General features: G+C 49.4%; 1 protein-coding gene across 12 annotated transcripts in view; it reads left to right on the plus strand.

Moving 5' to 3' along the window:
* The window catches only part of RBFOX2 (RNA binding fox-1 homolog 2), an 839083-nt gene that overhangs the window by 116478 nt on the left and 697567 nt on the right, over nucleotides 1-25038 (plus strand). For all 12 annotated transcript variants that reach the window (XR_004538493.1, XM_033935143.1, XM_033935145.1 and 9 more), the window contains exon 2: nucleotides 11916-11951. Coding sequence is in view for 11 of the 12 variants with exons in the window: in XM_033935143.1 (XP_033791034.1) it covers nucleotides 11916-11951 (36 nt within the window). In the remaining variant the exon portion in view is untranslated. The remainder of the gene's footprint in view (nucleotides 1-11915; nucleotides 11952-25038) is intronic.

The following is a 25038-nucleotide window of genomic DNA, read 5'->3' on the forward strand; positions in this document are numbered from 1 at the left end:
TCTCTGGCACCCATCCCGTTTTACAGTCACCGGGTACGGTGTCGATGCGTTCCAGCAAATCGGTACGCAAAACCAGGCATACCGAATCTTCTACCCCTTTGTCTCAGGGCCGTCTCCCATCGGTACGGGACCCTGATTTATGGGATGACTCCGATGATCCCCTCGGTACCGAAGAGGATTTTTCATCGGATGAGGCTGACCCATCGGTGCAGGATCCTGCTAGTAAGCCAGAGCACTCTTCCTTCACCAAATTTCTTAGGGAAATGTCAGACACCCTTTCTCTTCCCTTGGAATCTGATTCTAAGAAGTCAAAAGCATTCTTGGAGGCTTTGGACTTTGAACAACCTCCCAAAGAATTTTTAAAGTTACCCCTTCATGATATATTAAGGGAAACTTTTTACAAAAATTTGAAAACTCCTCTCACTATTCCAGGAGCTCCAAGGAAAGTTGGAATCACTTTATAAAGTTATTCCTATCCCAGGGTTTGACAAACCTCAGCTTCCACATGAATCTTTGCTGGTGGAGTCAACCCTCAAAAAATCTGCAGGCCTGCTCTAGTGTATATGCCTCTGTCCCTCCTGGCAGAGAAGGCAAGGCCATGGATAAATTTGGTAAACAACTTTACCAAAATGCTATGTTGGCCAACCGTTCAGGTAACTATGCGTTTCACTTTTCCTTTTACCTGAAACATCTTATCCAGCAGATGGCCACTTTTCAGAAATATATTCCTGACTGCAAGCTTTCTGCTTTTCAACAATGCACTGCCAGTCTCTTGCAACTCAGGAAGTTTATGGTCCGTTCCATCTATGACACTTTTGAACTGACCTCCCGAGCTACTGCTATGGCTGTAGCGATGAGACGATTGGCGTGGCTTCGCGTCTCAGACCTTGATGTGAACCACCAGGACCGCCTTGCCAATGCTCCCTGCCTGGGGGATGAGCTGTTTGGTGAATCTCTGGATACCACCACTCAGAAGCTTTCTGCTCATGAGACGAGGTGGGATACTTTATTGAAAAACAAGAAGAAACCCCCTCCTCCTCGTCCTTTCAGGCAGCAGACGTCCTATCAGAGGCGTTTTTCTGCTCGGCCGATTCAGCCTCATCCTCCTTAGCCTCGGAGGCAAAGGCAGCAACAACAACAGGCTCGTCAACAACAGCCGCCTGCCATGAAGCCTGTTGCTCAGCCTAAACCGACTCAGCCCTTTTGACTCGCTTCTCCAGGGCATTGCCAGTCTTCCTCCCTCATGTCCTCTTCCGCAACCTATAGGAGGTCGACTAAATATTTTTCTAACTCGATGGGAAGTGATCACCACCGACCAGTGGGTGCTCTCTATCATCGCCCAAAGCTACTCCCTCAATTTTCAGACTCCTCCGCCGTTAGGCCTGCCAAAAGAGTCTGCTTCCAACAAGTCTCAGTCCCTCCTTCTAGCTCAAGAAGTTCAATCCCTCCTTCTTCTCAATGCCATCGAAGAAGTTCCTCAAGATCAGAGAGGTCAGGGATTTTACTCCCGGTACTTTCTAGTTCCCAAAAAGACCGGAGACCTCAGACCTATATTAGATCTCAGAGATCTCAACAAATGCTTGGTCAAGGAGAAGTTCAAAATGCTCTTCTCTTGCCACCCTCTACCCTCTCATCTCTCAGGGCGACTGGCTATGCTCCCTCGATCTAAAAGAGGCTTACACACATATTCCTATCCATCTGACGTCCAGGCAGTATCTGCACTTTCTCATCAATCAAACCCATTATCAATACAAGGTACTAGCCTTCAGTCTGGCCTCCTCTCCCAGGGTATTCACCAAGTGCCTGATTGTAGTAGCGGCCTATCTCCGCTCTCACAATTTTCAAGTCTTCCCTTACTTGGACGACTGGCTGATCAAAGCTCACTCTCCTCAGGCGGTTCTGCTTGCCACCAACCAGACCATTCACTTTCTTCGGCTGTTGGGTTTCGAAATCAATCTACCCAAGTCGCACCTCATTCCAACCCAGCGACTTCAATTCATTGGAGCCATTCTGGACACTGTTCTGATGCGGGCGTTTCTTCCATCCAACCGCCTTCAGACCATCCTTCATCTCTGTCGACAGGTGGTTCAACAGATTACTATTTCTGCGAATCACGTGATGGTGCTATTGGGGCACATGGCTTCGACAGTACATGTCACCCCCTTCGCACGTCTCCACCCTCGTACTCCTCAATGGACCCTAGCGAACCAGTGGTCACAAGCGACTGATCCTTGCGCACAACACATATCTGTGACCTCGTCTCTTCGACAGTCGCTTCTTTGGTGGTTGACATCTTCAAATCTATCCAGAGGTCTACTGTTCCATCTACCTCCTCATCAACTAGTCATCACCACAGATTCCTCCCCCTATGCCTGGGGAGCTCACTTGAACGAGTTCCAAACTCAGGGGTTTTGGACTGCCCAGGAAAAGAAACACCACATCAATTTCCTGGAACTCCGAGCAATGTTTTATGCCCTCAAGATGTTTCAACATCTTCTCTTTCCTCAAGTACTACTCATTTGCACAGACAATCAAGTTGCAATGTACTACATCAACAAACAGGGAGGGACGGGCTCTCGCCTATTGTGTCAGGAAGCCCAACGGATTTGGTCTTGGGCGACAGCTCGTCATTTATTCCTGAAGGCTGTCTACATTCAAGGGGAGCAGAGTTCCTTAGCAGACAATCTCAGCAGAATTCTCCAACCTCACAAATGGACTCTCGACCCCTTAATTCTCCAGTCCATTTTCGCTCAATGGGGCACTCCTCAAGTGGACCTTTTTGCAGCTCCTCACAATCATCAGCTGTGCCTGTTTTGCTCCAGACTCTACTCTCCTCACCGTCTGGCACCCGATGCATTTCTACTGGATTGGACCAATCTCTTCCTATATGCATTTCCCCCTCTACCGCTCATGCTGCGGACATTGTTCAAGCTCAAGAGGGAACGAGCCACCATGATTCTTATCGCTCCACAGTGGCCCAGGCAACATTAGTTCTCCCTTCTACTTCAACTCAGTTGCAGGGAACCCATACCTCTTCCACTGTTTCCTTCTCTGCTTACTCAGCATCAACAGTCCCTACTGCATCCCAACTTACAGTCTCTGCACCTGACAGCTTGGTTTCTCTCGGGCTGACTTCGGCTCATTCACTCCTTTCTCAGCCTGTCCGTTCTATCATTGATGCTTCCAGGAAACCGGCCACTCTTCAGTGTTATCAACAGAAATGGTCTCGGTTTTCTTCCTGGTGCCTCTTACATCACCATAATCCCATGTCTCTGGCAGTGGGACTAGTGTTGGACTATCTTCTTTCCTTGTCTGACTCTGGCCTTAAATCTACTTCTATCAGAGTTCATCTTAGTGCCATTGCTGCCTTTCATGAGCCAGTTCATGGAAAACCCCTCTCGGCTCATCCTCTGGTTTCTAGATTCATGAGGGGCCTTTTCAATGTAAAACCACCTCTCAAGCCCCCTCCTGTGGTTTGGGATCTCAATGTGATTCTTTCCGCTTTAATGAAGCCTCCTTTTGAACCTTTGACCACAGCACATTTCAAATTTCTCACTTGGAAAGTGGTCTTCCTGATAGCTCTCACTTCTGCCAGGAGGGTCAGTGAGTTGCATGCACTAGTGGCTGATCCACCTTTCACGGTTTTTCACCATAAGGTGGTTCTACGTACACACCCCAAGTTTCTCCCTAAGGTTGTGTCTGACTTTCATCTTAATCAGTCCATTGTCCTACCTGTATTTTTTCCAAAGCCTCATTCTCATCCAGGTGAACAGGCTTTGCATACCTTGGACTGTAAACTTTGGCTTACTATCTCGAACGCACTAAACCTCACAGATCATCTCCTCAACTGTTTTTGTCTTTTGATCCTAACAAGTTGGGTCATCCTGTATCTAAACGCACCCTATCCAATTGGCTTGCTGCTTGCGTTTCATTCTGTTATGCTCAGTCGGGCCTGACACTGGAAGGTTCTGTCACGGGCCACAAAGTTAGAGCTATTGCAGCATCTGTAGCTTTCCTCCGTTCCACTCCTATTGAGGAAATCTGCAAGGCTGATACTTGGTCCTCAGTTCATACTTTCACATCTCACTATTGTCTGGATGCATTCTCCAGACGGGACGGACACTTTGGCCAATCTGTTTTACAAAATTTGTTTTCTTAATGGCCAACCTTCCCTCCATCCCTCTTTTTGTTAGCTTGGAGGTCACACATCAGTCAAGAATATGCTTGCTGCCTGCTTGTCCTGGGATAAAGCACAGTTACTTACCGTAACAGGTGTTATCCAGGGACAGCAGGCAGATATTCTTGCGTCCCTCCCACCTCCCCGGGTTGGCTTCTTAGCTGGCTTATCTTAACTGAGGACCGCGCGCCTTTGTCGGGCGGGAAGGCACTCGCGCATGCGCGGTGCGACCTAGCTAGAACTTTCTAAGTTCTTAGAGTGCAATCACTCTAAAATTGTCCGTACTGGGGCTCCGTCGGTGCCGTCACCCATCAGTCAAGAATATCTGCCTGCTGTCCCTGGATAACACCTGTTACGGTAAGTAACTGTGCTTTTTGAACATACTTAGAGCATAAGGTTATGCTGGATAAATAGGAAAAGTAATGAAGTTGTTACTTTCTTTGGTACCACTGCTCACATGTTTCTTGATAATAACAGTACGATGTTCTAATTTGGTTTTGCTTTTATCCTCAGAGACTGAACAACATTCACATTATTGCAAGTGTTTATCGGTGAAAAAGCACTTCCCCTAAAAAAGCCATTGTTCAGTGAAATGGATTGGCCTCCGTTGAGAGCCAAGATAAATGTTGTGGTTGATTTGTTTGACTCTGTTTGCCTCTAGTTGCTTGCCTGTCAATTTTGATAAACACCAGTTGGTTCTGATTTTATCAGCAGACCTTTAGTTATCATTGATAAAATATATAAAATAAATTTATTAAAAAAAATTATTCGGAAAAACAGAACAGAAGAAATAAAAGAAGAATGCAGTAAGAATAATTTAAAAGATTTTAGAGGTTTTTGACCAATGATAATACCCTTTAACCCCACTTGATATGATTGACAGATATTGGGATTTTTTAGGTCTTTTTCCTCTGTTATAATTACATTGCATTGTAGAGTGATGTTCCTACTAGTTTTCTTTATGATGTTATGAACACACCATTAGGTTCCAGATTTATTGCTTCTGGAGTTCATGCTACATAAGACAGCCAAAACCAGGGAGAGTTACACCAACACAGTGATCCCTTCCCCTTACAACCCCTCTTACATTCCCTCCCCAACAACCCCCTTTCTTCTCTAACATTCCCCTCATGCATTTGTAATTCGCTGAATGTCCAGCCTTCTTTCGATGTGAACTGCCTAGAAGTCGTCCGACTATGGCGGTATAGAAAAGTAAAGTTGTTATTATTATTATCCCAGGACAAGCAGGCAGCATATTCTCTACATGTGGGTGACGTCGTCCACCGAGCCCCGACGCGGACAGCTTTTCAAGCAAACTTGATTGAAGATCTCGTTTGCTAGCACTGCACCACGCATGTGCATGCCTTCCCGTTCAGCTAGAGGGCGCATCTCCTCAATGTAATCTTCAGTACTTAGTTTTCCGCGGAGCCAGAAAGCCCTGTCTCTCTTCTCTGCAATCCTAAAAGTGCCTTTCTTGCACCACGGCTTCGTTTTTCCTAGTCGGAAGTCGCTGTGCGCTGCGTTTCTTGCCCATAAAAAAAAAATATATTTTTTGTTTTTTCCTTCATCGACCTGCACCCGGGGACTCCTGGTTCTTCGGTGGCCGCTCGGCCTAGCGTGGCTGCGGCTTGTTCTCTCTGCCCTATGTCCCGGCCTCTCACCGGGTTCAAAAAGTGCACACAGTGCGGTCGGGTTATTTCCATCACAGACCCGTACCGTTGGTGTATCCGTTGCCTGGGGGTTGATCACCCTATGGACTCTTGCCCTCGTTATGCTACCCTTCTACCTCGGGCTCTCCGTTGGCGTTGGGCCAAGATTTTGGACCTCTTTGCCATGGAAGCGGGTCCCACCCCGACCTCGGTCTCGACGTCGGCCTCGAAGACCTTGGTCCCGAGCAAGTCCCCCTTGGCCTCGAAGCACTCAGGGGCTCCGGCTTCGAAGACTTCGACATTGGGTAAGTCTCTTCTTCCTCTTTCTGGTTCAGCTCAGCTACCGAAGAAGCCATCCTCAGAGTCTCTGGCCTCCCAGGCAGTGAGTGTAGTCCTGCCGGCCTCGACGAGACCTCCTCCCAAGCATGCCTCCACTTTACAGGAATACTCTACCTCAAGGTCACCCTCGTTGGAGTGCATGGGGGCGTCCGTCTGTCCGAACCCCTTGGTCTCGATGCCGATGTTCAAGGATATGCTTAAGGCTATTTTAACCACCCAGATCTCCTCGGCTTTGGCCCAGCTTGCCCCGGCCTCAACCTCGCCCGTTGTGTACCAGCCTGAGCATCATGCTGAGGGCCCTCGAGGCAAGCAGCGACGGTCTCGACGCCTCTCCTTGAGTGATTCCTCGCCTGTTCCCTCGAGGTGTACTTCTCCCGCTGCCCGTCCTCGCGCGAAGCACCGGTCAAGGGGTCTTTCTCCCTCGAGGCAGAGGGCTGCGAAGCGGCCCAGGATTCTCCCCCGAAGCGGGGCAGATCACAGGGCCCTCGCACTACGGGGTCCGTTCAACCGTCAGACCTCGTACGGTTGGACCCTACTCTCCTCCACTCTCCCAGGCCATCTCGGTCCCCGGACCATGGGGCCCCGAGATCAAGGACTCCCGCCTCCCTTCCATGTCGGCGGTTTTCTTCTTCCCGGGACTCGCCAGGGCGGGCGCCTCGGACCTCCGTCCCACAGACCCCCGGGTCCTCTCCTGCCTGGGTTGCTAAACGCAAGCTGTCGTCGACCCACCCCTCGTTCTTTTAGTGGGGCCTCCTCGACGTCCGTGCTTGTGGACACTGATGTACCGGCGCAGTATTCAAGAGAGGCTTCCCCCTCATTTTTGGCTGCCCCAAAGTCTCGCTCGGCTTCCCCCCTGGTGGGCCCTTCTGCGGGCAGGCCGTCCTCCTTCACCAGATTTGTGGTGGACATGGGCAAGGCCCTGCAATTGGATCTCCAATCTGATTCCAGGTAGACCCAGGAATATTTGGAGGAGATGGAACTTCCTTATCTGCCGAAGGAATCACTTTGTCTCCCTTTGAATCTGGTTTTACAGCAGACTTTCTTCCGGAATTTGGAGACTCCTTATGCTATCCCGGCCATTCTGTCCAAAATGGAATCCCGGTACCGGATCGTCCCCTGTAAGGGGTTTGAAAAAGCTCAACTCTCCCACCAGTCTCTGGTGGTGGAATCTACCCTGGAGAAATCCAATCCTTCCCGTATCTATGCGGCTGTTCTGCCGGGCTGCGAGGGCCGGACTATGGATAAGTTTGGCAGGCGCCTATATCATAACTCGATGATGGCGAACAGGGTCCTGAACTACAATTTTACGTTCACTTTCTATCTTAAGAAGTGCATTAAGACTCTGCCCTCCTTCCTGGATGAGTTTCCGGTCCATCGCCAGGCGGAGTTTTGCCGGCTCCTGGATACGCTGTCGCAGATTAGGCTTTATATGTTTCAGGCGACATATGATGCCTTTGAACTGTCCTCCAGGGTCACCGCCTTTGCGGTAGCCATGCGCCGCCTGGCTTGGCTCTGCATAGTCGATATGGACCCGAATCTTCAGTATCGGCTGGCAAATCTCCCCTGCTTGGGCAACGAACTCTTTGATGACTCTATCGAGGCGGCCACTAAACGTCTCTCCGTGCATGAGCGCTCCTTTACCTCCTTGGTCCGATCCAAGGCGAAGGCCGCTCCTCCCAAGTCCTACAAATTGCCTCCCCGGCGCTATCCCCAGAAATCGATGCTGGCGTTTTCGAGACCACCTCCTCGGCATCAGCAGCAACGGCGGGCCCCTCAAAAGCCTCAGGCCCCTGCGGCGGCTATGCCTGTGCCGTTTTTTTGACTGTCTGGGTTAAAGCGGGCTGGTCCCCTCCATCCTAGAGCCTTCTCCTCTGCCTATAGGGGGCCGTCTCCGGGCCTTTTATCTCCGCTGGGAAGTGCTGAGTACGGACAATTGGGTCCTCTCCGTCATCAGAGAGGGGTATTCCCTGTTTTTCCGGACACCGTCTCCGAACTGCACCCCAAGAGGGTTTCCTTCCAGCAGAGCGCAACTCCCCCTCTTTCTCCGGGAGGCTCACACTCTTCTTCGCCTCCGGGTGATGGAGGAGGTCCCCTTGGGTCAGCGGGGCTCCGGGTTCTACTCCCGGTACTTTTTGGTCCCCAAAAAGACCGGAGATCTGCGCCCTATCCTGGATCTCTGGAAGCTGAACAAATTCCTGGCCAAGGAGAAGTTCCGTATGCTCACACTCCCCACATTGTACCACCTGCTGGACGAGGGGGACTGGCTTTGCTCCGTGGACCTCAAGGAGGCCTATACTCACATCCCGATCCACCCGGCTTTTCACAGGTACCTTCGCTTTCAGGTGGGGGACCTCCACCTGCAGTATCGGGTCCTCCCGTTCGGGCTCGCATCGTCCCCCCCGAGTCTTTACCAAATGTCTCGTGGTGGTGACGGCAGCCCTATGGTTCCAGGGCCTTCAGATGTTCCCGTACCTCAACGATTGGTTTATCAAAGCACCGTCACGGAGGGGGGTTATCTCACGACCCAAGGACTATTATCTTCCTTCATAAGAACATAAGAAACGCCTTCACCGGATCAGACCCTAGGTCCATCTAGTCCAGCGACCTGCACACGCGGAGGCCAAGCCAGATGCTTCCAGATGGAGACCCTCAGCGCCAGGGCTTCGAGGTCAACTTTCCCAAGTCCCAGTTGTGCCTCTGTCAATCTCTGCAGTTCATTGGGGTGGTGCTGGACACGGTTCACCTCCGCTCATTTCTGCCTCAGCCTCGGCAGGCCGTCCTCATCCACCTCTGCCGGCAGGTCTCCCTTCAGTCCACGGTCTCCGCCAAGCAGATGTTGATCCTGTTGGGTCACATGGCCTCCACTGTTCATGTGACTCCTTTTGCAAGACTTCACCTCCGAATACCTCAGTGGACTCTGGCGTCCCAGTGGAGGCAGGACCGGGATCCCGCCTCTCAACGCATTGTGGTGACTCCCTCTTTGAGGCGTTCGCTCCGTTGGTGGATGCTCTCTTCAAATCTTTTGAGAGGTTTTCTCTTTTTCACGCCACTGCTGCGGAGGGTCCTGACGACGGACTCCTCCGCGTATGCCTGGGGGGGCTCACCTTGACGGCCTCCGAACACAGGGTCTTTGGTTGAGCGCCGACCGTCGCTGCCACATCATTTACAATGCCCTGGTCGCCTTTCGGCATTTGCTTTGGGATCAGGTGGTCCTGGTTCATACGGACAACCAGGTGGCGATGTATTATGTGAACAAACAGGGGGGTACGGGTTCCCTGTCTCTTTGCCGGGAGGCTCTTCAGCTCTGGGAGTGGGCGATACACCACAATATCTTCCTTCGAGCGGTCTACATCCAGGGAGAGCACAACTGCTTTGCGGACAGGCTGAGTTGTCTTCTCCAGCCGCACGAATGGTCACTTCATGCCTTGATTCTGCGTCAGGTGTTTGCTCGCAGGGGGACGCTGCAAGTAGATCTTTTCACCTCACCCCTCAATCACAAATTGCCTCTCTTCTGTTCCAGGATTTACTCCCCGGACCGTCTCGAGGCGGATGCTTTCCTTGTGGATTGGACGGGCCGGTTCCTCTACGCGTTCCCTCTTTTTCCCCTGATTCTGCAGACCCTCGTGCAGCTCAAGTCGGCTCATGCCGATAGTTCCTCGTTGGCCCCGGCAGCCGTGGTTCTCCCTTCTCCTTCAGCTCAGTGTCCGGGATCCACTGCTTCTGCCTGTGTTTCCTTCGCTGCTGTCTCAGGGTCAGTGTTCGCTGCTGCATCCCAATCTTCAGTCTCTGCACTTAATGGCTTGGTTCCTGTGCATCTAACTCCCTCCTTTGGGTTTTCTCAGTCGGTCTGGGATGTTGTTGAGGCTTCTCGCAAAAGTTATACTCGACAATGCTACTCCCAGAAGTGGTCTAGGTTTGCTGCGTGGTGTGCTTCGCGTGAGCTGGAGCCGCTGTCTGCCGCCTTGCTCTCGGTGCTGGATTATTTGCTCCACTTGTCTCAGTCTGGTCTCAAATCGACTTCTATTCGAGTCCACCTTAGTTCAATTGCTGCCTTCCATCAGCCAATTGATGGGAAATCGCTCTCCATCCATCCAGTGGTTTCTCGATTCATGAAGGGCCTTTTTAATGTTCATCCTTCTCTCAAACCTCCCCCGGTGGTTTGGGATCTTAATGTGGTTCTGGCTCAATTAATGAAACCTCCGTTTGAGCCCATGGATAAGATTCACCTGAAGTTCCTTACTTAGAAGGAGTATTTCTTGTTGTGCTTTCGTCTGCTCGTAGAGTCAGTGAGCTGCAAGCTCTGGTTGTGGACCCGCCTTTTACTGTTTTTCATCATGACAAGGTGGTCCTTCATACTCATCCGAAGTTCTTCCCCAAGGTGGTTTCGGATTTCCACCTCAACTAGACCATTGTTCTTCCGGTGTTTTTTCCGAAGCCCCATTCTCATCCTGGTGAAGTGGTGCTTCACTCTCTTGACTGTAAGAGGGCGTTGGCCTTCTACCTCCAATGCACCCAGTCTCATCGGACGGCTCCTCATCTTTTCCTCTCTTTTGATCCTAATCGGTTGGGCCGTCCTGTTTCCAATCACACCATGTCCAACTGGTTGGCTGCTTGTATTTCTTTTTGCTACGCTCAGGCTAGTCTTTCCCGCTGTAGGGTCGGGTCACGGGGCACAAGGTCAGAGCGATGGTAGCGTCTGTTGCTTTCCTCAGGTCTACACCCATTGAGAGATCTGCAAGGCCGCCACTTGGTCCTCGGTTCATACTTTCACCTCTTATTACTGTATGGATGCTTTTTCCAGGGCGACGGACGGTTCGGCCAGTTGGTTTTGCGTAATCTGTTTTCCTAATTTTCCAACTCTCCCACTGTCCCTTCCTTGTTAGCTTGGAGGTCATCCACATGTAGGGAATATGCTGCCTGCTTGTCCTGGGATAAAGCACAGTTACGTACTGTAACAGGTGTTATCCAGGGACAGCAGGCAGATATTCTCGCAATCCACCCACCTCCCCGGGTTGGCTTCTTTGCTAGCTATCTGAACTGAAGACCACGTTGAGGAGACGTGCCCTCTAGCTGAATGGGAAGGCACGCACATGCGCGGTGCAGTGCTAGCAAACTTGAGATCTTGAATCAAGTTTGCTTGAAAAGCTGTCCGCGTCGGGGCTCCGTGGATGATGTCACCCACATGTAGAGAATATCTGCCTGCTGTTCCTGGATAACACCTGTTACGGTAAGTAACTGTGCTTTATTATTATTATCAAGGAAAAAAGATTAGGAAAACTCATAGTAGGCGTGCTGCTTCTTCACGACAATGCACCTGTGCACACGTCAGGACAATCATAGGCTGCCATCCAAAAATGTGGGTTTCAGCAGCTGAACCATCCACCCTACAGACCTGACCCGACTCCCTCAAATTATTTCCTGTTCCAAGTTTTTAAGAAATCTCTCAATGGATAGTGGTTTTCATGTGATGAAGATGTCAAGGAAGCTGTAATGTCCTGATTTGAAGGTCAAACAGAAGAATGCTTTTGAAAGGGGTTAAAGTCATTGAAAAATAAATCAAAATTGTTTTGAAAACTCTTTTCTACTGAGGTAGATAAATTATTGATTTCCCTTGTATCTTTGGTACATACTTGTATGTATAAATGCTGTTTTGGTTTAAGATGGGAGCAAATACCTTTATTGACTCAAGTTTACTAGTGCATATTTCCAGAACTTCATATGCTGATATTTCTTCTCTCTCCCTCCTCTAGACAGAACCATTGATGTCCAGCTTTCATGGATTCCAGGTATGATTCTTACATACTCATCCTCTAACTGTTTGTTTTCGTTATTATTATCATTGTCTTAATTCTTGACACATCACAGCCAATGTTCACTGATTTTTAACTCCATTAATTTGGGTCCTGTTAAAGGATCTGGGAATCATAGATATCTGTGTAAAATTTATGATGTTCTAAGTAAGGAAGTTTTTTGCAAAAGTAATGGGATTGTAAAATTTCCAAGTATTTTGTAGTCCAATCAGTATCACTGTAGATTTCCAATCACATTTATTGCCATTGATTTTTTTTCCTCCTTAGTATTTTGTTTCGAGCTGTTTTAAATCACTTCTAATACCAGGTATTACCATATCTGTAAACATACTTTTTTTATGACCCTGATTTCAGGAGTATTGTTTTTCAAGTTCTTCTGTTTGTATTTTAAAATTTCAGTAGATCTTGACCTGCTCATTTTTCAATGGCATGATCCCAATAGCAGTGGCGTACCAAGAGGGGGGAGGTCAGCCCCGGGTGCAAGCCCTGAGGGGGTGCTCCCGGTCTGGTTCCCCCCCCTGCGTCCGGTTCAGCCTCCGACGTCCGGGTCTTGCGTCTGGATTCACCCCCCTGTCCTCCCTGCACCATTTACCTGGGGAAGCAGCCTGCAGCAAAATCGCGATGCCTGCGATCTTTGCGCTGCTTCGGCTCTATTTCTTCCGCCACAGTTCCGCCCCTTCTCTGATGTCAGAAGAGGGGCGGGACTGCGGTGGAGGAAACAGAACCGAAGCAGCGCAAAGATCGCTGGTATCGCGATCTTGCTGCAGGCTGCTTCCCTAGGTAAATGGTGCGGGGAGGCCAGGGGGATGAGTGGTCCTTCGGGGGGGCAGTAGGCCTTCAGGGTGTGGCGAGCAGGCAGGCCTTAGGGGGGGAGACAGGCCTTCAAGGGAGGGACAGGCCTTCAAGGGGGACAGGCAGGCAGGCCTTCAAGGGGGGGCAGGCCTTCAAGGGGGGGGACAGGCCTTCAAGGGGAACAGGCAGGCAGCCTTCAAGGGGGGGACAGGCCTTCGGGGGGTGCAGGCCTTTAAGGGGGGACAGGCCTTCAGGGGAGGGGGGGCCCTGGTGTAGAAGTACACGGAGGGAAGGGGGAGGGGATCAAAGAGACGTGCTTATGCCGGACTTTGGGTGGGAAGAAATAATGGGTCTGAAAATAGAGGAGAGGGAGAGAGATGATGGACCATGGATTTTAGGGAGGGAAGATACAGAAAGGGAGAGAAGTTGGACACAAGGGATGGTGTGGAGGGAGGGGGGATAGAGATACTGGTTAGGAGGGTAGTTGGGAAAAGAAAGGGAGAGATGGTGGACCCTGGGGTGGTGGGGAAGGAGGGAGAGCTGCTGGATGAAAGGGTAGTTAAGAAAAGGTGGATCTGTGGAGGGAGACGAAAAAAAGAAAAGATGCCAGACATCCGGGGGAGGGAAGGGAAACGGAAGGGGAGGACAAAGATGGCAGATGGATGGTTAGCAAGGAGAAAGAAGAAAGAAGGAGACCCTTGCAAGCAAGTAATCAGAAGACAACCAGAGCCTTGGACCAACAAGATTTGCAAAATAACCAGACAAGAAAAGGTAGAAAAACTAATTTTATTTTCTGTTTTGTGATTACAATATGTCAGATTTGAAATGTGTATCCTGCCAGAGCTGGTGTTAGGCCACAAACGTGAGCTAGGATTTAACAGAGAGAGGAAAAGTCATTTTTGTTTCTTTATTTTATTTACACCACAGTGCCAGTATGGTTAGGAGAAGCCAAAGGGGGGTGAAAAAGTTATAAAATAAACCCACCAGGATGTTTGAAAAAAACACCCAATTGGACAGGAAAATCGAATCGATAAACCAATTCAATTGGCTGAATTGAATCGAAATTTTTTTTTCTTGAATCTGGCAGCACTAGTTTGTGCTACTATCTTAGATTTTAGGACCTGGGATTGGGGAGAGATGGCATCCTCAGTACTTTATAATGCAAGTGAAACGAGGATTTGGTCAGACTTTTGAAGGGTCTGCAGAAGAAAAATATTGTATAGGTCAGGGACATGAGACAGCAGGAAATGGGAACTTCTCTTCCTTCTATTTTTGTGAATGGAAAGGCTGAGGATGTCAGAAGTTCAGTTAAAATATGTGCTTTATAAGAAAATATAATAATGTGTTTTATAAAGTTTATAGCATTGCTGGCCTACCCGGTGAGGTGTTCTAGTGGTGGTGGTGGTGGCAGCGTGTCAATGTGTTGAGAGGAAGAGGTGGTCTGGAAAATTCTGCTGAGCAAACTCCGGGCCCATTTCCACCCCCCAGTTAGTCCACTCCACTCAACTGATTCACACACTGAGTGGGTCTTTGGGTGTTGTTCCTGGATAGTTGTTTTGGGATCTCTTCCAGTGGTTTGTCAGTATCTCCTGCTGGTCCAAGGAAGGAAACTTTGTTAACCTTAACATTGACCTTCAGAATATGTTTGTAACATATGCTTGTGTGGCATTAGGCTATGTAGTGATCGAAAGAAAAAAAACAGACCTTTGCACATTTTTGCACTATATGGTGGGTGTATGAGGAGATTTACATTTCCTACACAGCTAAGCCCATGTTAAGTTACCTTGTGCTAGCAAGGTCTCTGTTTGGAAGGAAAGATCTAAACTTAAAAATGAAGTGGCCAGAAGTTATGGTAAAAGCAGATTGTGTAGGTGGTTTTAAGAATTTCCTGGAGGAAAAAAGTCCCTAGTCTGTTATTAAGACATGGGGGAAGTGTCTTCTTGCCCTGGATCGGTAGCATGGAATGTTGCTACTCTTTGGGTTTTGACCAGGTATTAGTGACCTGGATTGGCTACCATGAGAATGGGCTACTGGGCATGATGGACCATTTGTCTGACCCAGTTAGGCTATTCTTATGTTATGTTCTCATCTATAGGGGCCTTTGTTTTCACTTCTTATTTTAATGTATTTTTTTCTGGGAACCTATCAGTGTTTTTTTATAATGGGATCAAAAATGGAAGAAAATTAATGTGTGTGGAATGGGGGAGGGGTAACTAATTTCTTCAGCTAAATAATTCAATCCACCTCAACCAGACATAGGAGAACTCACGCACCATTCACACACCCTCCAACCAAAAACATCAAAAGAAAAAAACTGTTTGACAACCTCTTAGACATTCGAGCTGCAGCACTCGACCCCCAACTCTACAACCTATTGACCTCGACCACAGACTACAAAACCTTCAAAAAAGAAAGAAAAACCCTTCTATTCAAAAAACACATAAAACCGAACTAACACAATCAGAACTGTCCCAAGCATCACCTGCAACTACTCCATATGTACGTCTGATGTCATGACAATTCAGACATAATTTATGTTATCCCAGGACAAGCAGGCAGGTATTCTCACTAGTGGGTGACGTGATCCAACGGAGCCCCGATGCAGACGCCTCACAAGCAGACTTGCTTGAAGAAACTCGAAGTTTCGAGTCGCCCACACCACGCATGCACGAGTGCCTTCCTGCCCAGCACAGGGCGTGTCTCCTCAGTTCTTACTTTTCCGTGGATCCGAGAAGTCCGTCTTCGACTCTCTGCGTGAAGTGTTTTTCACTTGTGCCTTCTTTAGTCCGCGGTTTTGGGTTCTTTTTTCTCAGAATCGCTGATTTTCATCGTTCTTTTATTGTTTAAAAAAAAAAAAAAAAAAAATTCCGTCCATTCAACCGGGCAGGCCACATGGCCGCAGCCCCGCGGCTTCGATCTTGCGGTAGAGCTATTTTGGCCTATGTCCCGGCCTGCAACCGGCTTTAAAAAGTGCAGCGCGTGATTTCCTTGACGGACCCTCATCGACGCTCTCTTCGGTGTCTCGGGCCTCAACATCTACCGAAATCGTGCCGGCCTTGCTCAATACTTAATTCCCGTGCCTTCAAGCGTCATTGCATCCTGTGGGAGCAGCTTTTCAGCATGGAGTCCTCGATGGAGCTTTCGTCCTCGAAGGGTGCTTCGCCCTCGACATCATCCGAGGCTCCACAGTTTTCCACATCTTCTGCTCCAAGCCTCATCAAACCTATCTCGTTTGTACCGGCTATGTCTTTGATGCTTGCTGCAGTGCCTTCCTCTGTCTCGTCAGGTCAGATAGCACAGCAGCCCATTCCCCCGGTGGAGTTTAAAGTGCCCAAGGCTTTTAAGTCCAAGCACTCTCACACTGCCTCGAGGGAGTACGAAGTCCATGCAGGTGGTCCCGTTGGAGACGCAGATCCATTCTTGCTGGCTTCGTTCCAGATCTTATTGGAGAAGCAATTCATTCAGCTCTTTACCACAATGGGGCCGAAGCTTCTCTCGCAAATCCAGCCTGGGCATGCGGAGGTCTCCCGTGAGGTCGAGCCGCCTCCTGTGCCTCAGTCGTACTCACACTTTCTACAGGGAGCAGAGTCTCTGCGAGTGTCTGATCTGGCATCTCGGCATGCATCGAAAGGAGCAGAGTCTTTGCCCATGCCTCCGTTGGAACCTGTCCACTTGATGCAAGGAGCAGAGTCTTTGCGATTGCCTCGAGGTTCTTCCACTCAACTGCCTCTGCTTTGTTTCATGGCCTCCAGCCCTATCCATTCTCTGGGGGTTTCGGCGGGGACACGCTCGCCTCGCTTGTTGAGGCCTGCTTCAAGGCACAGCTCACATCATCGATCAAGGCATTCTTCGAAGCATTCATCCAGGCATGCCTTGCCTCATCGGAAGCAGCCATTTCTTCAATATTCCCCACTGCCTGCTTCGACCCTTCCGCTGCTGGACCTTGAAGACTCGGTGGGTTCTTTTTCTGCATCCAGATCTCCTTTTTCATTGGAGCACGCTGACTCGACATCCTTGAGTCCCTCTCGAGGCCAGGCTTTAGCAGATCAGCTGTCTTTTTCATTTTTCCTCCGTCAGATGGCAGCTGATTTGGATATTCAACTTGACACTGGATCTAAGTTTTCCAAAGAGTATTTCGAGACCATGCATCTTCCTCAACCTCCTGCTGAATTCCTCAAGCTTCCTCTTCACAAGTTTTTGGATCAAACCTTTGTCCGCTGTCTGGAAACTCCTTATTCCATTCCAGCAGTTCCAGGCAAATTGGATTCCAGATACAGGACTGTTCATCACAAGGGTTTGACATTGCTCAATTGTCTCACCAATCCCTTCTGGTTGAATCTTCTTTAAAAAGATCTCACCCTTCCCAGGTGTATGCCACTGTTCCTCCAGGCAGGGAGGGCAAAACGATGGACAGATTTGGTCGTCGCATCTTCCAAAACTCTATGATGACCTCCAGAGTCCTCAATTATAATTTTTCATTTCATCACCTATTTTGAGTTTTTTCTCTCCATCCTTCAGTTCATGCCTTATTTGGATTCTCGTGTGCATTTTGAGTGCCAAGATGTCCTTGCATCCTTGTCCCAACTTCGGCTGCAGCTTCTTCAGTCCTCCTATGATGCCTTTGAGCTGTCTGCTCGAGCTACAGCTTGCTCGGTGGCCATGCGGCACCTGGCGTGGCTCCGTACCATCGACATGGATCCTAACCTGTAGGACCGGCTGGCTAATGTTCTTTGCGCTGGCAATGATCTCTTTGACGAGTCCATTGAGGCAGCCACCAAGACGCTTTCAGACCACGAGAAGTCTTTTCAATCCATTCTCTGTCCAAAGCTGAAGCCGGCTCCTCCTCGACCTTCACGCCCTCCTCTAATTTACCAACGGCGTTTTCCACCAAAACAGGCTCCTTCTATTCGTCAGCCTGTCAAGAGGCAACATCCTCAGAAGTAGTAGAAGCCTCAGCCACCTGCTGTACCCAAGGCACCTCAGCACCCAAGGTACCACTGTCTGATACAAAGCATAACCTCAGTCGTTCTGCCATTTCCCGTTTTTCCCCTATCGGAGGTCGTCTCCATCATTTTTACCACCAATGGACCACTGTTGCATCTGACCTCTGGGTCCTTTCCATCGTCAGGGAGGGATACTCTCTTCAGTTCCATCAAGTTCCTCCGGAACATCCTCCAAGAGAGTATCCTTCCTCCTCTGCCCAGACCACCCTTCTTCTTCAGGAAGCTCAAGCTTTGCTTCAGCTCCGAGCTATCGAGCCAGTTACTTTGGCTCAACAGAACAAGGGTTTTTACTCCCGGTACTTCCTTGTTCCAAAGAAGACGGGCGATCTGCGTCCTATTTTGGATCTCAGGGTGCTCAACAAATTTCTGGTCAGAGAAAAGTTTTGCATGTTGACCCTAGCATCCCTGTATCCCCTCCTCGAGCAGAACGACTGGTTATGCTCTCTGGATCTCAGAGAGGCCGATACACACATTCCCATCCATCTGGCCTCCCGTCCATACCTCAGATTTCGGGTGGGAAATCTTCATTTTCAATACAGAGTGCTCCCTTTCGGCTTGGCCTCGTCGCCCAGAGTCTTCACCAAGTGCATGGTGGTGGTGGCCGCTGCACTCAGGAACCATGGTCTGCAAGTGTTTTCCTACCTGTACGATAGGCTCATCAAGGATTCCATGTCTCAGGGAGTCGTCCTAGCGACCCAGCGAACTATCAGGTTCCTGGAGAGTCTGGGATTCGAAATCAACTTTCCGAAATCCCATCTCCAGCCTTCTCAGACTCTTCCATTCATCGGAGCTGTTCTGGATACTGTCCAACTCAGAGCGTTTCTTCCTTAGCAACGTCTGGAAGCTCTTCTCTGGCTTTGTCATTCGGTCTCCTCTCACCAGTCCATCTTGGCGAGACATATGATGGTTCTTCTGGGTCACATGGCTTCTACAGTACACGTGACTCCTTTTGCCAGACTTCACCTCAGGATTCCGCAGTGGACCCTTACATCTCAATGGACGCAGGTTTCCAACCCTCTGACTCGACACATCCAGGTCACTCCTGCTCTGACAGTCTCTTCGCTGGTGGATGCTCTCTTCCAATCTATCCAGAGCTTACTTTTTCACACGCCCACTCATCAGAAGGTTCTCACGACTGATTCTTCAACTTACGCTTGGGGGGCTCATCTAGATGGTCTCCGTACTCAAGGCTATTGGACCCCTACGGATTGTCAGTGTCACATCAATCTGCTGGAACTCAGGGCGATTTTCAACGCTCTCAATGCTTTTCAGCATCATCTTCACGACTGTGTAGTCCTCATTCGAACAGACAATCATAAGAACATAAGAACATAAGCAGTGCCTCCGCCGGGTCAGACCACAGGTCCATCATGCCCAGCAGTCCGCTCCCGCGGCGGCCCAAACAAGTCATAAGAACATAAGAACATAAGAAGTTGCCTCCACTGGGTCAGACCGAGGTCCATCTCGCCCAGCGGTCCGCTCCCGCGGCGGCCCATCAGGTCTGCGACCTGTGAAGTGGTTTCTGACCACTTTTATAACCTACCTCAAGTTCTATCTGTACCCCTCTATCCCTTTATCCTCCAGGAACCTATCCAAACCCTTCTTGAACCCCTGTACAGAGTTCTGGCCTATCACTTCCTCCGGAAGCGCGTTCCATGTGTCTACCACCCTCTGCGTAAAAAAGAATTTTCTAGCATTTGTTCTAAACCTGTCCCCTTTCAATTTCTCTGAGTGACCCCTAGTGCTTGTGGCTCCCCTCAGTTTGAAGAATCTGTCCTTATTTACTCTCTCTATGCCCTTAAGGATTTTGAAGGTTTCTATCATGTCCCCTCTAAGTCTCCTCTTCTCCAGGGAGAACAGCCCCAGCATTTTTAACCTGTCAGCTTATGGAAAATTTTCCATACCTTTTATCAGCTTGGTCGCCCTCCTCTGCACTCCCTCGAGTACCGCCATGTCCTTCTTGAGGTACGGCGACCAGTATTGAACACAGTACTCCAGGTGCGGGCGCACCATTGCGCGATACAGCGGCATGATGACTTCCTTCGTCCGGGTTGTGATACCCTTTTTGATGATGCCCAGCATTCTGTTTGCTTTCTTTGAGGCTATCGCACATTGCGCCGATGGTTTCAGTGATGAGTCGACCATCACCCCCAAGTCCCTTTCCAGGTTACTCACCCCTAGCAGTGTTCATAGAAACATAGAAATAGACGGCAGATAAGGGCCACGGCCCATCTAGTCTGCCCACCCTAATGACCCTCCCCTATCTTTCTCTGTGAATAGATCCCACGTGTCCATCCCATTTGGCCTTAAAATCGGGCACGCTGCTGGCCTCAATCACCTGTAGTGGAAGACTGTTCCAGCGATCAACCACTCTTTCAGTGAAAAAGAACTTCCTGGTGTCTCCTCGCAGTTTCCCTCCCCTGAGTTTCCACGGATGCCCTCTTGTTGTCGTGGGACCCTTGAAAAAGAAGATATCTTCCTCCGCCTCGATGCGGCCCGTAAGATACTTGAACGTCTCGATCATGTCTCCCCTCTCTCTGCGCTCCTCGAGCGAGTACAGCTGCAATTTGTCAAGCCGTTCTTCATATGGAAGATCCTTGAGTCCCGAGACCATCCGGGTGGCCATTCTCTGCACCGACTCCAGTCTCAGCACATCCTTGCGATAATGTGGCCTCCAAAATTGCACACAGTATTCCAGGTGGGGCCTCACCATGGATCTATACAATGGCATAATGACTTCCTCCTTACGGCTGACGAAACCCCTTCGTATGCAACCCATTATTTGTCTTGCCTTGGATGAAGCCTGCTCCACTTGATTGGCAGACTTCATGTCCTCACTGACGATTACCCCCAAGTCTCGTTCTGCTACCGTTTTTGCTAGGATCTCGCCATTAAGGGTATAAGACTTGCATGGATTTTGGCTGCCCAGGTGCATAATTTTGCATTTTTTGGCATTGAAGTTGAGTTGCCATGTCTTAGACCAGCGCTCCAGCAGGACCATTTTGTAGTTGAACATCGGGTTCTTTTTCCCTACATGCATGACCTTGCATTTCTCCACGTTAAAACTCATTTGCCACTTTTTTGCCCAGTCTTCCAGTCTCGTTAGGTCCTTTTGTAGGTCTTCACAGTCTTCCGTGTTTCTAACCCTGCTGCAGAGTTTGGTGTCATCAGCAAATTTGATAACCTCACATTTTGTCCCCGTTTCCAGATCGTTAATAAATATATTGAATAGTAGAGGTCCCAGCACCGACCCCTGCGGAACTCCGCTCGTGACCCATTGCCAATCTGAGTATTGGCCCTTGACTCCAACCCTCTGTTTCCTGCCCGCTAGCCAGTGTTTGATCCATCGGTAGATATCCCCTTGCACCCCGTGGTTCCACAGTTTTTTAAGTAGCCGTTCAGGTGGTACTTTGTCGAAGGCTTTTTGGAAGTCAAGGTAAATGATGTCTATGGATTCACCCTTATCCATCTGACTGTTTATTCCCTCAAAGAAGTACAGCAAGTTCGTGAGGCATGACCTTCCCTTGCAGAAGCCATGCTGGCTCGCCTTCAGTTGTCCATTGTTTTCTATGTGTTCGCAGATTGTGTCCTTTACCATTGCTTCCAGCATCTTTCCAGGAACCGAGGTCAAGCTCACAGGCCTGTAGTTTCCCGGGTCACCCCTTGATCCCTTCTTAAAGATGGACGTGACATTTGCTATTTTCCAGTCCTCTGGGATCTCCCCAGTTTTTAGGGAGAGGTTACATATTTGGCGAAGTGTCTCTGCTGTTTCGTTTCTCAGTTCTTTTAGTACCCTTGGGTGGATGCCGTCCGGGCCTGGTGATTTTTCGCTCTTTAGTCTGTCTATCTGTCTGAGGACATCCTCTTTGCTTACCTCTAGTTGTACCAGCCTTTCGTCGTGCTCTCCGTTTATAATCACCTCGGGTTCTGGGATATTGGATGTATCCTCTCTGGTGAAGACTGACGAGAAGAATTTGTTTAACCTTTCAGCTATCTCTTTTTCCTCCTTTATCGCTCCTTTCCTGTCTCCGTCGTCCAGTGGTCCCACTTCCTCTCTGGCTGGTTGTTTCCCTTTCACATACCTGAAGAAGGGTTTGAAGTTTCTTGCTTCTCCTGCCAGTCTTTCCTCATATTCTCTCTTTGCCTTCCTGACCTCTCGATGACATTCTTTCTGGTGTCTTTTGTGCTCTTCCTGGTTTTCCTTTGTTGGATCCTTTTTCCATTTCTTGAAGGATGATTTCTTGTCACTTATCGCCTTTTTAACTGCAGATGTTATCCATGCTGGGTTTCTAGTTCGATTTTTTTTTGCACCCTTTCCTAAACCTTGGGACGCACAGGTCTTGTGCCTCGAGCACTGTGCCTTTAAGCAGTGTCCAGGCTTCCTTTACGGTCTTCACCTTCCCTGAGTTGCTGTTGAGCTTTTTTCCTACCATTTTCCTCATGTCCTTGTAGTTTCCCTTTCTGAAGTTGAGTGCTGTCGTTTTGGTTCTTTTCACCTTTGATGTTCCCATGTTTAATTTGTACTGGATCATGTTGTGATCACTGTTCCCTAATGGTGCTATTACCACCACTTCCTTTGCGGGTCCTTCTAGCCCGTTGAGGATTAGGTCTAGCGTGGCATCCCCTCGCGTTGGTTCCGTGACCAGCTGCTCCATGAAACAGTCCCTTATCGCCTCTAGGAATTTAGTTTCTCTCGTGCAATTTGAGTGCCCAATGTCCCAGTCTATTCCCGGATAGTTGAAATCCCCCATAACCACCACCCTTCCACTTTTGCACTCCTGCCTCAGTTCGGCCTCCAGTTCCAGGTCGTTTGCTTCTGACTGTCCTGGTGGGCGATAGTACAATCCCAATTTGATGTCAGCTCCTTCCCCTCCTGTCAGCTTAACCCATAGTGACTCCAGACTGTCCGCCCTTATTGTTGTTTCTGTTCTGGATGAAGGAATGGAGTCCTTTATATACAGTGCTATTCCTCCCCCCTTTTTGTGTGCTCTGTCCTTCCTGTAGAGTTTATACCCTGGAAGGGCCACATCCCATTTGTTGTCCTCTGTCCACCATGTCTCTGTGATTCCTATTATGTCTATGTCCTTATTTCCGGCTATAACTTCTAGCTCCCCCATTTTAGTCCTTAGGCTCCTAGCATTTGTATATAGGCAATTTAAGTCCCAGTTTGTTACCTTTTCTTTTGGATCTACTCTTGATTTGTTGCTCCTGCTGGTCTCCTCACGTGTTGCCTCCTGTGGTGTGTCTATCCCGTCCTCTGCCCGCTTTTTTTTTCTTTGATAGCCCTCTGGGTCCTGCTGTTTCCTCCTTGTCTTACTCTTTATTTCTAGTTGCCTCTCGGGTCCCTGTGCTGCATCTTTGGGTTTATGTCCATAAAGTGTCCATTTTGTCTCTAGTCCACTATCGCCATTTTCTGTTTCAGTATCCTTGCTTGATACTGTGGTCTGATGTGTCGAGGTCAGATCGACTATCGGCTTTCCCCTTGTTATCAGTTTAAATTCATGTCTATGCAGGTCTGGATGTTACGTGCCAGCATCCTCATCCCAGCCGTGCTCAAATGCAGTCCGTCTCTCCTATAGAGCTTGTTTTTCCCCAGGAAGGTTGACCAGTTCCGTACAAAGAGGAAACCCTCCTCGTCACACCATTGCCTCAGCCATCCATTTGTTGCTTGCAGCTCGGTCTGCCTCTTCGCATCTGCTCTTGGTACTGGCAGGATCTCTGAAAAGGCTATCTTCCCTGTTCTCAGCTTCAGCTTCCTCCCCAGGATCTTAAACTGCTCGGTCAGTGTAGTCATGTTGAAATTCCTTCTGCTGACGTCATTTGTTCCGACGTGGATTATCACTGCTGTGTCCTCTGTCTCAGCTCCCTCCATGATACTCTCGATTCTGTCGGAGATGTCCTTTGTCCTCGCCCCTGGGAGACATGTCACTAGGCGATCAGCTCTGCCTCCTGCTATGTGACTGTCCACCTCTCTCAGGATTGAATCTCCCACCACGATAGCAGATTTTCCTCTCCTCAGCTTCCTCCTGGGTCTCAGGTCTGTGTCGATGATTGGATCCTCCAATCCTTCCTTCTCCTGGTTGATTCCTCCGCAAGGTTCCTCTCCCTCGGCTCCTGGTGGGTCCTGGTGGGTCCTGGTGGCTCCTGGCAGGTCCTGTCCTCCATCCGTTTGTTCCCTTCTGAAGAGCGGGTGATCCTGTATTTCTACCATCTTGCAGGCCTCCTCGATGAATCTTTCGAGCTCTCTGACCTGTTCGTGGATGTGGTTATCTCTGCTGGTGTCCTCGGTTGGTTCAAATTCCCTTGGTTCCTCTATGGAGCGGAGTCCCTCTAGCTCCTCTAGCTCATGACCTGTCTCAATCACCAGAAGGGGCCCCCTTGCCACCTTGGTTTCCCATTGAAGTCCTATCTTCCCATCGAAGTCCTAACCTTGCACATGCACGACCTGGTCGGGTTTCTATACTTATTTCCTGGATACTTCTCTCAGTATCCCACGATCCCTTTATCCTTCAGGAATCCGTCCAATCCCTGTTTGAATCCCTGTACCGAACTCTGCCTGATCACTTCCTCCGGTAGCGCATGCCAAGTGTCCACGACCCTTTGGGTGAAAAAAAACTTCCTTGCATTTGTTTTGAACCTATCTCCCTTCAGTTTCTCCGAATGCCCCCTCGTACCTGTTGTCCCCTTCAGTCTGAAGAATCTGTCCCTATCCACCCTCTCTATGCCCCTCATGATCTTGAAGGTCTCTATCATATCTCCCCTGAGCCTCCTCTTTTCCAGAGAGAAGAGCCCCAGCCTATCCAACCTCTCGGCGTATGGGCAGTGTTCCAGCCCTCTTACCAGTTTCGTTGCTCTCCTTTGGACTCTCTCAAGTACCGCCATGTCCTTCTTGAGGTATGGCGACCAATACTGAACGCAGTATTCCAGATGTGGACGCACCATCGCTCGATACAATGGCATGATGACTTCCCGCGTCCTGGTTGTGATGCCCCTCTTTATGATGCCCAGCATCCTGTTGGCTTTCTTCGAGGCTGCTGCGCACTGTGCAGATGGCTTCAGTGATGCATCCACCAGCACACCCAAGTCTCTCTCAAGTCTGCTGTCTCCCAACAATGCCCCCCCCCCCCCAATTTGTAGTTGAACAACGGGTTCTTTTTCCCTATATGCATGACCTTGCATTTTTCCACGTTAAAGCGCATTTGCCATTTGTTTGCCCAGTCCTCCAGCTTCTCCAGGTCCCTTTGCAGGTCCTCACACTCCTCCCTGGA

This window comes from Geotrypetes seraphini, chromosome 2 (assembly GCF_902459505.1).
Source record: "Geotrypetes seraphini chromosome 2, aGeoSer1.1, whole genome shotgun sequence".
Lineage (NCBI taxonomy): Eukaryota > Metazoa > Chordata > Amphibia > Gymnophiona > Dermophiidae > Geotrypetes > Geotrypetes seraphini.